The 15,686-nt window shown below is 36.8% G+C and overlaps 1 protein-coding gene across 1 annotated transcript; it reads left to right on the plus strand.

Moving 5' to 3' along the window:
* Nucleotides 1-5,929: 5,929 nt before the first annotated feature.
* On the plus strand, nucleotides 5,930-10,615 carry LOC137747032 (zinc finger BED domain-containing protein DAYSLEEPER). Its single transcript, XM_068487027.2, has 2 exons — nucleotides 5,930-6,224; nucleotides 7,711-10,615. The coding sequence occupies exon 2, from the start codon at nucleotides 7,733-7,735 to the stop codon at nucleotides 10,412-10,414; it is 2,682 nt and encodes an 893-aa protein (XP_068343128.2). The 5' UTR covers nucleotides 5,930-6,224; nucleotides 7,711-7,732; the 3' UTR covers nucleotides 10,415-10,615.
* Nucleotides 10,616-15,686: the final 5,071 nt, after the last annotated feature.

Genomic DNA, 15,686 nt, shown 5'->3' on the forward strand with positions numbered 1-15,686 from the left:
AATTTAATCTATCACCATTCATCACTTGTCATTTGTCAGTTCTCCTTTTTTTTTTTTTTTTTTTTTTTTTTTTTTTTTTTTGGTAAACCATTTGTCAATTCTTTTGATGTTGGTCTTCAACCACCTGTCCTCCTCCCACTATTTGATCCACTTTTGCTGCATCATTCACCACCCTGGGCCTGCACAGATATTTCGAACAGTTGGGATTGGGATTGGAATTGATTAAGATAATATAAAATTAATTTGTATTTCTTTTGTCCAACCATTTTATTGTTCTTATATTTTTTTTCTTTTGAATAAACAATATTATCTGCACTAATAGGATAGAGGAGTAAGCTAAGCCTCACAATAAGATAGCAATAATATGATTCAAATTTACCATTTGGTGAGAATTAAACCTAAAACCTCTCATTTACCAATAAATAAGAATATCATTAGATTATAATACTAAGTGATATTGTTCTTGTTTTTTCCGTTTAATACGATAATACGTATCATGTTTTGTACGGTTAACATGGGATACATAGCATAGTGTTGTAGAGTAACATTATCTTACTAGAGGAATTGGACATGTTATTTACTAAAGCCACTGCCAATCTAATCAACAAATTTGAATCAATTAATTAGGCTTATCATGAGTATTTTGCTTTTTGGCATCTTTAGGGAAAAATCTTAAGAAAACTAATGAAAATGACTTGAAAGCTTTGAGTTTTAATGATAATTAAGGACAAAATATATGATAAAGTGAAGAGTACCATCATTGATTTTTTAGTGTAAAAATTTGTTTTTTCGTTAAAGTGAATAGTACCAGGAACTTTTCGTTAAAGTTTTCAAAAATCTTTGCTTTTTATCAATTAGCTTATCATTGCACGCTACCCTAAGAGATTGTTTAGTGAAATGCGCAAAGGTTCGGAACTCTCAATTCGAGTTTGAACTTGCACGAATGCATTTTTTAAGGTCATCGGCCATATTTTGACGTATCGTTTGACATAGAGATCAAAAGTACATTGTCATCTCATATACATCGAGACTGCATATATAGGGAGGGGGAGTAGTCTGCAACTAATGTATGGTGATCGATATACCTCTTGTATTTAAATAAATACATAAAACCTCAAGACGCGCGTGATTATAACAAGTAGTGTCGCTTCACTTATTACTAATTGATTTTAGCATGAAAACTCAATTTATTTCATGATATCAAAGCAATTTTTTACCCACTTGAGAACCCCACGACCATACATGTTTCGCGTCGCCCTCCACTTTACGTAATATGTGTTTACATATTTATATGTGGCAAGTGTTGCTACAGCCTATACATGAGGAGGTGTTTGTTGCATGGACCTTTACTTTTATTCTGAAAATATTTGAAATATGTGTGTGGGATCGACTAAATAGATGTTGACGAGTGATGCATGGTTGGTCCTTGTGTTTTGCATATCTGTCGGGAATAATGCATAATATTTGGTAAAGTTAAAAACCTGAATTTATAGAACATAGGGAAACTTGGTGTTTCACCCTAAAAGCTAGTCCGTTGAGCAGAATGTGAAAATGGTGATGGTGCCAAGGAACCAGATAAAAAGGCAGTCAGGTTTTGTGTTGTGCACGTGTAGAAGGCCAACGACAATTGCATGGAAATGCATGAATTCATGTGTCAGTATATCATTGACACCAGCTACCAACACGCATGCCCAACACCATTGAAGGGGTTTGTCGAGTTGATTTAACACACGACTTTGTCTTTTGCCTTCCCAATTAGCATTTAGGCAGCCACCTCCACCATCTCTTTTGCTCTTTGCTCATGTTTTTTCCTTCCTTTTTTTTTTTCAATTGTTATCAGATTTACTTGTGTGAGAGATGCTCTATGCAGACAATCTTATTAAACATCTTCTTTAGTTTTATGTTCTAAGAACATCATGTGTGTTTTTAAAGACCTTATTACAAGATTCTACAACTAGTGGTGGAGCTATTATAGGGTTATTGATCGTCCTTGATCTTAACAACTTAAAAAATTCTATGTATATTTGTTGTGTATTGTATTTGACTCATATAAACAGCTAAGGCAAACTAAATTATAACTTCATCCTCCTAGTTCTTTTATTTCTTCTAGCATTTTGTCTCTATTTTCTCTCTTCTTGTGTGCGACTCTATTGTGTGAACCTGTACTTGATGAAATACTTGAGTTGACAAGTCTTGCCAATCTTCAACATTACTCCACAATATATATCCTGCATGCACCCTCAACAAGCCTCTACAAATAATAGTAGTTGTCTACATATATTAGCATAAGCTTTCAGCATATGTTGGCAAGAATTGGCGAGTGTCTACTAGATGCTGACGAAATGACCCAATGGAAATGATGCACTCATGCATCTTAATTATTTGTAGGAGATATATTCACCAAGAATTCAAAAATCCCAAACACTTCCAAGTTCCTACACAACAAGAAAATAAAGATCAAAACATAAGTACATACGAGACGTAACGGAATTCAGCATATATATATGATCTGACAGTCCTTTACTAATTAGCTAGGTTTATTAGGTGCGTAGCTAGGTTAACTTGTACTGTAGAACTGAGCAAATTAAGTAATGGGGGTGAGTGTTTCATTGGATTGTATACTATAATTTTAGCTCAAATAAATTGTATTGTGATCTGAAACAGAAGAAGAAGACGAAATCTAAAGTTAAATTAAAAAACTGGAGAGAGTCAAGTGGCCTAAATAGGGATCCTTTTAATCGTGTTGTTACTGATAGACATGACAGTAACAATATTCACCTGGTTTGAAAAGTTTGTTTCCTTTTACTTGGGAATCATGCTAGCATGAAATTGTTAAGTGTTTGAATTTTCCCCTAGTTAATTTAACCCTAACAATTACGATCCTAACTAGTCCTAACTTTGATTACTAAAATAAGTCTTCCATTGACTTCTCAACCTAATTAGGTTAATTAAGGATTAGCTCTACGCCCAACCCTAGCTACATGCCTCAAAGGCTCAAACCCTAACACACACACACACACACACACACACACCCACACACCCCACCATATGGTCAATTCTAAAGACATTTGAATCCTAGAATTTGCACTACGGAAGGCTGTCATTGGGCCACAGATCAGGCGTTTCCAAAGTTTAGGTAGAGTGTAGTTTTCACGTACACTTATTAAACTCAATCTTTACATTGTTTTTTTTACTTATATTGGAGGGTTCGAGACTGCCTTTCTTTTCTTTCTCCAAGTTAATGTCTCCATCTAAATGTACAATGATAAAAAAAGCTAGCTACCCCTACCGGTGTGCCAAATGTCAATTTGAGAATCTGCATAATCATCCCGTAGATTTGAACAAACGATTAGCTCATTGTACGAAAAAGATTGATCATTCAATCTTGAGTTGTACATGTAAAGTAGCACTATGAATGCTTGTCCTTCATCATGGAACATAGTGATTAGGACATATATAGCATTTCCTTTACCTTTTGTGTTGTTGTTGCACTTGTACCATTGAGTTAATTTCAGAAATTTAAGTGCACCGCGTGACGATGTTGTTTAGAAAATGGAATAAATTTAAAGAAATGATTTCTACACACCTATAAATAAAAATTATCTATTAATTCTTCTTTATATTGTGGAATCGAAATGCCATATATAAGCATGAATGTGCATTAATAAAAAAAGTGTGTCAAAATCGGATTTCGCTAAATTATTCTTCGTCTGCAGACTACCATGATGTTTATTTCTTCATATGCAGACTGCCATTAATTATATGAGATTCTCGTCAATGCAGTGTTTAACGGAAGTAGGGTATGCATGCAAAATTGCATGGACTTTCCTATTTGTTGTTCAGCTACTTAACTTAGCAGTTCTTTGGGAGATATTCATTGTGTTTGAAATATAGGTTGGTACACCGTATATCATTATTTAAATAGAGGGACACTTTAAAAATAAAACTTTCCTCTACTTAATAACCACTTGTGAACATATCATCTAATGTTTCGGGCACACAGAAAAATTATCATTCTTTAAGCCAAATTTTGGAAATGTATATTAGTAGTACAAGAATCTTGATAAAATCACTCTGTCGATGGTTAATTTTACAAATTCTAAGGATTTGGTCAAATTCATGACCAATTGACCATTGACGAGATACAATGAACGATTTGAAAAAGAAAGGGATGCATTTGGATATGGTAAGTCTTTTCGATTTCTTCGTTCTCCCATTTTTGTTAAATAAACATATTACAAAAGTAACGACTTAAGTCCGTCGACATCATGGCCGACCAGATTTAATTAAAAAGTTATCCAGTCAATTCCGTTTCTTGACAGACGTATAAGTCCATCCGTCATGTCTCATTATATAGGTAGATGAATACTTGAAAAAAAAAAAAAAAAATTATCCTCACTTATATAATAATATATGATGTACCACTTTATATGTTTCCTAACATATTGGTCTAATTAGTTATCCGGTTTATTACAACTAAGACCAATCCACTATATTAAGTCACATTAAAGATAGGAAAATGTAATGTTGTTTCTGTTTATTTACGTGCTTTTTGTTCATCTCACATTTGCTCCGGGTGAAGTTTGTTTTCTCAAATGTTGTTCGTTTGTTTTCTCAAATGTTGTTCGTTTGTTGCTGAGTACATGGTTTCATTCCACATGACACAATGGTCACTTCTATTTAATTCAAATCAGCAGCCATAACCCTAACCCAACGCGAAGATAAGAAAAACCCAAACCCTAACCCAACACGAAGACAAGAAAAACCCTAACCCTAGCCCAACATGAAGACAAGACTCCAACTCCACACGAAAACAATGAACTGTAGTTGTGTTTTAGGGTTTCAATATATTTTATGCATTCAGCATTGATCTACGTAGTACATTTGCAAGATTCAGCTTTTTTATTAGGTAGTCCAAACATGGCGTGTTCTTCCTAAACATGATAGTTTACATTTTACAGATCATATTGGAAACTATGGTGTCATGAACCATGAAAAGGAGGAGGGAACCTTAGAGCCATAATTTTTCTAGCCACATTGTTCATCCCTGCAAGTTTTTTTTTTTTGTTCCAACTGTATATGTAACGCAATCACATTACATATAAACATATGTGACTTTCAATTGACGCACAACCATGTTGGTGAGATTATTTCTCTTAATTCTTACTCAATGTATTTGATTTAAAGGTTAAAAAGACCAAGTGACTGGAGAAAATAAGAGTGCAAAAATCACTATCCTTATTCATTCTTCTACAAATATCTACACAAGTCTTAAGTAACGTTTACGTTCATGCCACTAACAGAAAGGGGGTGTGATATCCACACATCCCTTTTTACTTCTCACATAGCTCTTATTAATTTATGTCATTTAATCTTCTTCAATTCATTTGATCCGACAACTGCAAATTAAGAGAGTGTGTGAGAAGTAAAAATAGATGTGTGGATAGCACACCCCACATAATTAAAACACACACAAATTTATAACATTGAATAAAGTGGCTAAAACCGCTATCCATGACAGATAACAAAACCAAATACATGTATAGTTCCAATTCTTCATTTTTCTTGCAGTATGCCTATATATCTTTCAACAGAAACATGTATTGTAACATGGTCACCCAAATTACATGCCCAAATGCCCACCCAAAAGGCCATGAGAGAGATTAAGAGAAACAAGACCCTCCCCCAACAAATCCTAACCCAACGGTTGGCTCAAGGTCCCAGTCCTTTCCCCAAAATGGTCAAAACAAAGCATCTCCCAAAATGGCAACTGAGTCATGGACACATCATTGGGCTCAAAAATTACACCATAACAAAAAAAAAAAAAAAAAAGAGCAAAAAATGAAAAGAAAAAAAAGAAACCACGTGTGGGCCCCCACCCGGATAAATAGTCCAACATATTCGGAGTCCAAAATTAAAAATAAAAAATATTATTGGACCATCTGAAACCCAAAAATAATTTGCCCTATTTTTTCAATCTGACCCCTCAAAAACCAAAAAATCTTATCCCCTTTACCCTTAACGAGTCCCAAAGTCCTCTTTTAGGTCCAATTAGCTTCTCGGGTTCCAAAAGCCCAATCTCGCTTCCCCCCTTTCTCTCTCTCTCTTCCTCCCCTTCTCCCTCTCGCTGGAAAAACCCTAGATCTCGCCACCGCCGGAGACTCGAAGCTCGGCCCTTCGAGCTTCAATCCGCCTCGCCGATCTCCTCCTCCGAAACCCCTGTGGTAAATTTCCGAACTTTACAACCATTTGTTTTTTTTCTCTCTCTCTTTCTGAGATTTCGAAAGGTTTCAGTTTTTCGCGTTCTTAAGCTTGTGTCTCCGAAAGGGTCTTAATTTTGTGTTTTATTTGGTTTTTGCGTTGTGAATTCTAAATTTTGTTGTTCAATTTGGGTTTTTGTGTTGTGAATTTTGAATCTGTAGCCTGATTATGCTGTGATAAACTTTAATTTCGTCTGTTAATGTTGGGTTTGAGTTAATTTCGAACCCTTCGTCTTCGTTCTTAAATTTTTGAGTTCGATCTGTTAAATATATGTGATTACTGGGTTTTTTTTCCGATCTGGGCTGCTGTTTTTAAAAACGTTTAAGTCCAAAGCTCGATCAGACGACGGAAAATTGTAGGGATCTTGGTTTGTTTATGGAAATTTTGTTACTGGTTTTAAATTTTAGCCCGTTTCTGGGTTTTCTTTTGTTTTCCGAGTTTTAATCCGGTGGACTTTGCTTATCCCTGACCCATCTGGGATCCATCGTACTTGTTAGAGCTCATCTTCTTGTTAGAAGATGAAGGATGGGTTTTTAATCCGATGGACTGTAATCCGAGGGACTGCATGTGATCTGGGCAGGTCAATGTCTGTTTGGGTTGACTTTTTAAGTTCATGTTTCTGTACGGCCCATTTGGGTCTGGTTGGGCCAGTTTTTTAGGAATATTAAGATATTATGATATATTTATTTTAAAATGTTTAATGCGATCCCTACAAAAAAAAAAAAAATTTGAAAAAGGTAATAAAACCTAAGGAATAGTTCGTAATTGAATAAGCTGGATACTTAGATATTAAATCTTGGATTACCATTTTTTCTTTTTCGTGTTTTGGTATTACTTCGTTTTTCAGTTTCTTGGATTAGTTTTTGCCTAATGAGAATCGAATTTCTCCTTTCGGTCGAAAAATAAATGTGTAATTGGTATATTTATGCTAGTTTGTGTTTTTGTTGTTGGGATGGTAGGGTGTTTGGAACTTTGGACCATGAAATTTGTTCCTGCTAATGCACAAAACTTGACTTGACTTAAAATTTAGCTGGTTCTGTATGATGGGAATGAGTATGATTGCGGTCATTACCATTACAGTGGTGAAGGAATGCGCGTCAACAACGTCATTAGACCTTTCTGTAACTAAATACAATTGAAAGAATCAGAGCATTTTCTTTCTGTCTTTCACGGTACATGAAGGTTTGCTATATTGTATCTCTACTGTTCTGTAGTAGTCTTATAACATTGAAGTGCGGGTTTGTTTCGCCCTTTGTTCATTCCATGTTTAATGAGGTTCTCTGAATGCAAGAAGCTGTTGTTATGTTGCTTCTGTGTATTTACATGATTTTTGGTTCAGGCTCAGATTCTGTGGCAAAGTTTTTAACATGTATTCCGTTATCACTTTGCTCTTAGTTTCAACATCTACTTTCTATTTTCTTAAAGGTTGTCCTTGTTTGCTGAATGCAGGATTTTACTTCCCAAAGACAACATGGCAACCCCTGCTGAAGAGACAATTGCCGCTCCTATTCAAGACAAAATGGCCACCCCCGTGGAAGAGCTGAAGGCCACCCCCGTGGAAGAGCCGACGGCCACCCCCGTGGAAGAGCCGACGGCCACCCCCTTGGAAGAGCCGACGGCCACCCCCGTCGAAGAGCCGACGGCCACCCCCGTTGAAGAGCCGACGGCCACCCCCATTGAAGAGCCGATGGACACCCCAGTTGAAAAGCCCATGGCCACCCCTGTTGAAGAGCACACGGTCGCCCTTATTGAAGAGCACACGGCCGCCCCAGCTGAAGAGCACACGGCCGCCCCCGTTGAAGAGCACACGGCTGCCCCCGTTGAAAAGCACACGGCTGCTCCCATTGAAGAGCACACGGCCGCCCCCGTTGAAGAGCTCACGGTTGTACCCGTTGATGTACCCGTTGAAGAGCACACAGTCGCCCCCGTTGAAGAGCACACAGCCACCCCTGTTGAAGAGCAGATGGTCGCCCTGGTTGAAGAGCCTATGTCCACACCCGTTGAAGAGGCGATGGCTACCCACTATGAAGACACGATGGCTGCCCACTTTGAAGATTCGATGACTGCCCACTTTGAAGAGCCAATGACCACTCCTATTAACCACAAGAGGGCCACACCTGATGAAGACATGATGGAAACACCTGATGAAGAAAAGATGCTGACACTGACTCCCTATGAAAACAATGAGGTGGAAAATACAGAAACACAGCCTAACAAGCGCAGGAAAAAGAAGTCAATTGTCTGGGAGCATTTCACCATAGAGAACGTGAGTCCTGGATGTAGGAGGGCATGCTGCAAGCAGTGCAAGCAAAGTTTTGCTTACAGTACAGGTTCAAAAGTAGCGGGTACCAGCCACCTCAAACGCCACATTGCAAAGGGGACTTGCCCAGCACTTCTTCGTAACCAGAACAACAATCAGTCTTCCCCATATACCCCAGCGACAAGGGGTGGCAGCTCTTCCAATCCACCAAAAAGGCGTTACCGGACTCCTAACACACCCCAAATTATATATGATCCAGACCGTTGTCGCCATGAGATTGCAAGGATGATCATCATGCATGACTACCCCCTGCATATGGTTGAGCATCCTGGGTTTGTAGCTTTTGCACAGAATCTTAACCCACGGTTCAACATGGTGAGCTTCAATACTGTTCAAGGAGATTGCGTTGCAACTTACCTAACGGAAAAGCAAAGTGTCACCAGGTTTATTGAGGGCATACCTGGACGTGTATGCCTTACTTTGGACATGTGGACTTCCTCTCAGAGCGTGGGTTATGTGTTTGTTACTGGGCACTTCATTGATGCTGACTGGAAGTTGCACAGGCGGCTGCTCAATGTAGTGATGGAACCATATCCAGACTCTGATTCTGCTCTTAGTCATGCTGTTGCTGTTTGCCTTCATGATTGGAGTTTGGAAAACAAGTTGTTTTCAGTCACTTATGATCAGCCACTGAGTGAGACTGCTCTTGAAAATTTAAGGCCTCTTCTTTCAAATAAGAACCCACTTATCCTCAATGGTCAACTATTGGTTGGGCATTGCATTGCCCGTACTTTGAGCAGCATTGCAAAAGAAGTGTTGGTGGCAGGAAGTGATGTGGTCAATAAAGTACGGGATAGTGTGAAGTATGTGAAGACATCAGAGTCCCATGAAGAAAAGTTTCTGGAGCTTAAGAGTCAGCTCCAAGTCCCAAGTGAAAGGAGCCTATCAATTGATGACCAAACTAAATGGAACACAACGTATCAAATGCTGGTGGCCTGTTATGAGTTAAAGGAAGTGTTTTCTTGCTTGGATACATCTGATCCTGATTACAAACAAGCCCCGTCGATGGAAGACTGGAAGCAAGTTGAGACTATCTGCACATTTTTGAAACTTATCTTCGATGCAGCCAACATCCTTACCACTACGACTACCCCAACTCCAGTTACTTTCTTCCATGAAGTGTGGAGGATTCAGACAGATCTGACTAAGACGGTTGCAAGTGAGGATCCCTTCATTAGCAGCCTAACTAAGACAATGCAAGAAAGGATTGAAAAATACTGGAAGAATTGTAGCCTGGCTTTGGCGACAGCGGTAGTTATGGATCCCAGGTTCAAGATGAAGCTTGTTGAGTTCAGTTTCAACAAAGTTTATGGCGAAGAAGCTCCAACGCATATCAAGGTTGTTGATGACGGAATTCATGAGCTCTTTCATGAATATTTGACACTGCCTTTGCCTCTCACACCAACTTATGCAGACGAAGGGAATAACTACATTAAGACAGAGGATTCCCAAGGCGGAGCTAATCTGACAGACAACGGACTCACGGACTTTGACATGTACATCATGGAGACAACCAGCCAACAGATGAAGTCGGAGCTGGATCAGTATTTGGACGAGTCTCTGCTTCCCCGAGTTCATGACTTTGATGTATTAGGCTGGTGGAAACTGAACAAGATGAAGTACCCGACGCTTTCAAAGATGGCTCGTGACATTTTGTCAATTCCGGTATCTACAGTTTCTTCCGACTCTGTCTTTGATACAACGGTCAAGGAGATGGATCAGTACAGGACTTCCCTACGACCAGAGACGGTGGAAGCCCTCATATGTGCCAAGGACTGGATGCAGTATGGATCAGCCGACGCGTCCACTGCACTTGTCAGAATGGAATATTAGATCGTAGGTCTCTTCCACCGTCACGCGTGATGGACGGGAAGTTGGCCGCCGGGGAGATGTATGATGGTAGGTGTTTGTATCATTTAACCTAGTTTATTTCTACCAGTAGGAGTTTACCTTTTGTATTATTTGAAGACGTTGAATGCTTGGACATGAATTTTTAGCCTTAATTTATGGTAGTCTTAAAATTATGATGATTTACATGAAGTTTGGGATATGGATGGAGCATTATATGCTTTTTTTCCGAGTTATTTTTGCTCGAAAAATATTTGGTTCCTTACATGTAAGGCGGCTATTCTTCTTCTCGCACAAATTAGATTTTGACGTATGTGCAAAAAAAATATTTCAAAATCTTCATTTCATAGATTTAACGGGATTTTGGTACATATCTATCCGTCATTGGCAGTTAAGGAAGAACCTTCTTTACGTCGAAAACCTAATGGCTTGTTTGTTACTTTTAAAATGATTGAAACTACTTTTAGAAAAAAATATTTTTGAGTTCTAAAATCATTTGAATGCTTCTTATAAAAATACACATAACCAAATATTTGTTCCATTTTAACAAAAAAGGCTTTCAATCATTTAACAGTACTTTCAAACGAGCCCTAGGTTGTGTGATTTTTTTATTTTTTGGGTCGTTCACCAATTTATAGTGTTCAGCCTCACCACTCCATTATTTGTCGGAGAACGAATTTGATTTAGGTAAATAATTATCGCACTCCATGTTATTCATCTACTGCTTTCTTGCTTTCTAGAGCATTGATCGAACAAATCAAATAAGAATCAAAACACTGACACGAAGAGAAGTGCAAAACGAAAAACGAGTCTGCGAATATCATTTTTGCCCGTGTCGGTGATTCAATTGGGAGTTTAAGCTCATAATTTGTTCACAAATGGAATTATATTGACGCATTTATTCATTAGTGTTACAAGACTGGTTCGCATGATCACATAATATGTAATAAATTTATTTAAATATCCTCTCTCTCAACAATGTGAAGAAAACCAAAAACACGTATGCTACACTAAGTGCATAATACAATTGATTATAAATCTTTTTTCAAGTTTTCAACTAATTGTATTAATCCACTTTGTGTAACGGACCGTGTTCCTGCACCTTAAAAATTATCTCCAAGAATTGCACAAAGTGGAAATTCAAAGGCTAAAGGCCCAACCCGCACCGCTCCGACTAATGCCCAACCCTACATAACAATAAACTCGTTTCATGTAATTCGAAATAGGAAATTCAATTCTTAAGCCCTACTACACCTAAACAACGACGTTGGTACATAAACACGAGATCAAAGGAACATATTACCAATTTAACTTAAATTTTTCCCCTTGACGCGCTCTGTGTGACTCAAGCATATTCACAAGTTGTTTTATTAATTATTTAGGAGTTTGTTTTGTGGAAAAATTAAGATCTAGTACTTAGTCACCAATTTCATAGACTGAAACCTTATTGGGTTTTAGTTTTTTTTTTTTTATCAAAGTCTTTTGACTTTGGAGACTTTGTACATCTCAGCATTATACTAATAACACACTTCCATGTCATTTTTTTATTTTTTTTTACAACAAATTTTAATTTATAATTTCTCCCACATTGATTATCACATTCAAAAGGTTGAATAACATTTGTAGCTGAAAATCTCAAAATTCTCTCACTCAAATTTATGTTTATATTCAAATTCAACATTATTACATTGAATATTTATCTCCAAAATTAAATTTTGCCAAAAAAAATTTCAAACTTATTTTTCCTCCATGACCATTATATTGCAAAATTCTAACAAGTGACCATTATATTGCAAAACCATAACCAATGGCCATTATATTGCTATGAACGCAATTTTAATTTCATTGGATATATATGATTTTAATGTTGAAATTGTACATGGGTACATTCTTATGAATTACTATAATTGTACATGGGTACATTCTTATGGGAACATTTATCTTTTATCATGACATTTTATCTTATTAATTTATAACTACTATTTTCATTCAATTAAAAAAAAAACAATTCTTTTCATAATTTATTTTCCACATTTTAATCACCAATTTTTCATTGGTTTAAGGTTTTCTAAGGGTGGATTTTGTTGTTTAATCCCATAAAGGTTAAAGTTCAAATCTTATGGGATTTTATATTCCGTAAAATGTGGTAATTCATTTATTTAATTGCTTTAAATGTTCCGCAAAAAAAAAAAAAAAAAAAAAAAAAAAAAAAAAGCTTTAAAGGATGTCTTATGGGATTTCAAATCTTTGAGCGTATTTTATTCTAGGTTCAGATTTCTAATGATTGATCACCTTTAGGAAATTTTCATCTAGATATTTAGATAAATTTATGAGGATGATCAATCAATTAGGTTTACTAGAATTAAGATTAAGAATAGTCGACAAACTAGCGAGGATGACCAATATCAAGCTAGTCCTACTTGGTTGACATGATTCTTCTACACTTAACAGGTTTTTTTGTGTTTAATTTGTATGCCTAACCAATATGATATAATTATCACATAGAGATAGTTGATGTCTGACCACAGATTAATTCATACTTTAGAAAGAATAATCTTTAACATTGGCATGGTAATTGGATAGTAGTTGGCTCTTAGAGATGTAAATAGGATTTTTATTGGTGAATTCATAACCTTAGGTTTTTTTGTGTCCTATGTTTATTTTAATTAATTGTCTTTTCTTTTTTCTTGTTAATTTTAGTCTTAATCAGTTACTCAATTATTCAATTCAAATTATCCTTTTTTGTTTAATTAAGTCTAGCGTGATTAGTTGGTTAAATTGGTGTTAAAGCAATCCCTGTGGGATCGACCTTGTATTTGCACATCTTACTACAATTGATTCGTGCTCTTGCGAAATTTAATTTCGTTTAAATTAATCTATTATTTAGGTTAGTTTAAATATACATCAAGTTGTTGGCGCTGTTGCCGGAAATTGCCTCTTAATCTTAATTGTGCTTTACTTAATTTTATTTTTCCGTTTTCCATTTTTGCTTGTGTAGTTCTTTTTTTTTTTTTTTTTTTCCTTCATTCATTCTTTCGATTTTCTGTTTTATTTAAAAAAACAAAAAAAAAACAAAAAAAAAAAACACGGTAGTCTTCTTTTTTGTCCAATTCAATTTTTAATTGAAGTCCTTTGGTTATTTGGAGTCTTTATGTTTGTGTTGAACTTCGTGAGTTATTAGGAGTAGTAGTCTTTGGTTTAATTTCTCTTTTCAGTCAAGTAGTTCTCTTTTGTTGCTACTTATTACTACGGTTTGATGATATTTCTCTTCACTTGTAAGTGATAGGCAGAAATGTAATGCTCCAGATGTTCCTGTAAATTCTTGTTCGAATCTCATAGAAGACAAATTCGATAGTAGATTAAGTTGCTTAACCAAACTCACCCTCATGTTCCTTTTTTTTACTATTTTCAATTTTCTTTTTGTAGGCGCATATGGCTTGGAAACAATGCCAAAGGAAAATTGACCTTCTAATTCTCAATTCACAGAGTTTATACAAGAAGCCACATTAGTGGCACCCAATAAACCTACATGGGAAGAAACTTTTGCATTGATGGTTCAAGCTAATATGCAGTCAGCAAACAACCACTCAACTTTTGCAAAAGCTCACTCAAGGGCATCAAATTCTTCCGCAAGGGAAGCAAGCAAATAATAAAGCAATTGCAATTTTGTTAAAACAAGTTGGTCAAATTGAGTGGCAAAAGATATATTGAGTGCCATGTCCAGTACAATATGTAGAAGGGTATAAGTACTAAATAACCTTTGTAGATGAATTTTTCAGATTCATGTGGATATTTCCTATGATCAATAAATCAGATGGTTGTTCAATTTTTGTGAAGTTCGTTGCATTTGTGTTTAATCAGTTTAATGCTTCAATTAAATGCTTTCAATCTGATGGAGGAGATGAGTATATGAGTAAAGAATTTAAGGAGTTTTTAGCAAGCAAGGGCATTTCACACATGGTTTCACGTCCATACACTCCTCAATAGAATGGTATTGCTAAAAGGAGACATCGCCATTTAGTGGAAACTGCTATAACTTTACTAACAGAAACAAACTTGCCACAAATGTTTTGGTATCATGCTTGTTCCCATGCAGTTCTACTAATTAATAGAATGCCATCTAAGAATTTGGAGTTTAAATCTCCACATCAGCTTTTGTTTGGGAAAGTTCCAGAGATTCATAATTTTAAGGTGTTTGGGACTGCCATTTATCCCTTGATGTGACCATACGCTGTTAACAAGCTCCAAGCTCGATCTTCTTAGTGTGTATTTCTTGGCTATGCCTGGGGTATAAAGGAGCAGTATGCTATGATTTGAAGAATCGAAGGTTGATTTTGTCAAGACATATAATACACAATGAAGAAGTGTTTCCATATAAAACTGAACTGTCTCAAGAGTATAATAGTTCTGAGCAATCCAAGAGGGTAAGAGATGATGTGGTTGTGGTTCAAATGCCTGTCCCTCCAACAAATAGTCAAGTGCCACTGTCAAGCGGTGTCCCCATTCAAGAATTACAAGCAGATTCATTATTAGAGAATGCCTCTCATCAGCAAGCTTGGGGTAGTAATCAAATTGAGCAAGATAGCGCCAACACCACATCCGATATATGGGGTCTAAGGGACCTCATATCTTGGGGTCCTGCCCATGCGAACTCCCCAACCTGGTGCACTAGCAGTAGTCGACTCAAAAGGTGCCCATCCCCATGCTCCTGCTCGTGCAATTCTTGGACCTCGCTGGGATTTGCGCCCCAAACTGGTAGAATAGCGTGTGGCGCTGCTGCAGCGGCAGCAACTGGAGGAGCACCATGGAGTGGAGGCACGACAGCTGCTGCATCCGCCTGGGGTGATGCACCAGCCGGAGGAGAAGCGGCTACTGACTTAACAAATGGAAAAAAGAAAAATAAAATCCAAAATTTTCATAACTTTCTCGGTCTTCAAAATTACTGTAAAAGAGCCGAAGCTCAATCCAATTCCATCCAAACCTAATCTCACTAACTTGACACATGCATGCATTTTCTTTCCCTCCATTTTCTCAGCAGCCAAACAGAGCACAGAGATTCTCTGATTACTGATCAAGAAATTTATCACGCAGTTCACTCATAGCTCGTTTTATCAAATGTGTATCTATGAAAGGAACGACTTAAGATAGTAGTAAACATTTTTCTTTCGCTCCCTTTTCTCGGCAACCAAACAGAGCACAAAAGATTCTCTGGTTACTGCTGAATTACCAACAACTTAATTACTCAATTCATTCATAG

The sequence above is a fragment of the Pyrus communis genome, chromosome 2 (assembly GCF_041283825.1).
Source record: "Pyrus communis isolate YQ-2024b chromosome 2, ASM4128382v1, whole genome shotgun sequence".
NCBI lineage: Eukaryota > Viridiplantae > Streptophyta > Magnoliopsida > Rosales > Rosaceae > Pyrus > Pyrus communis.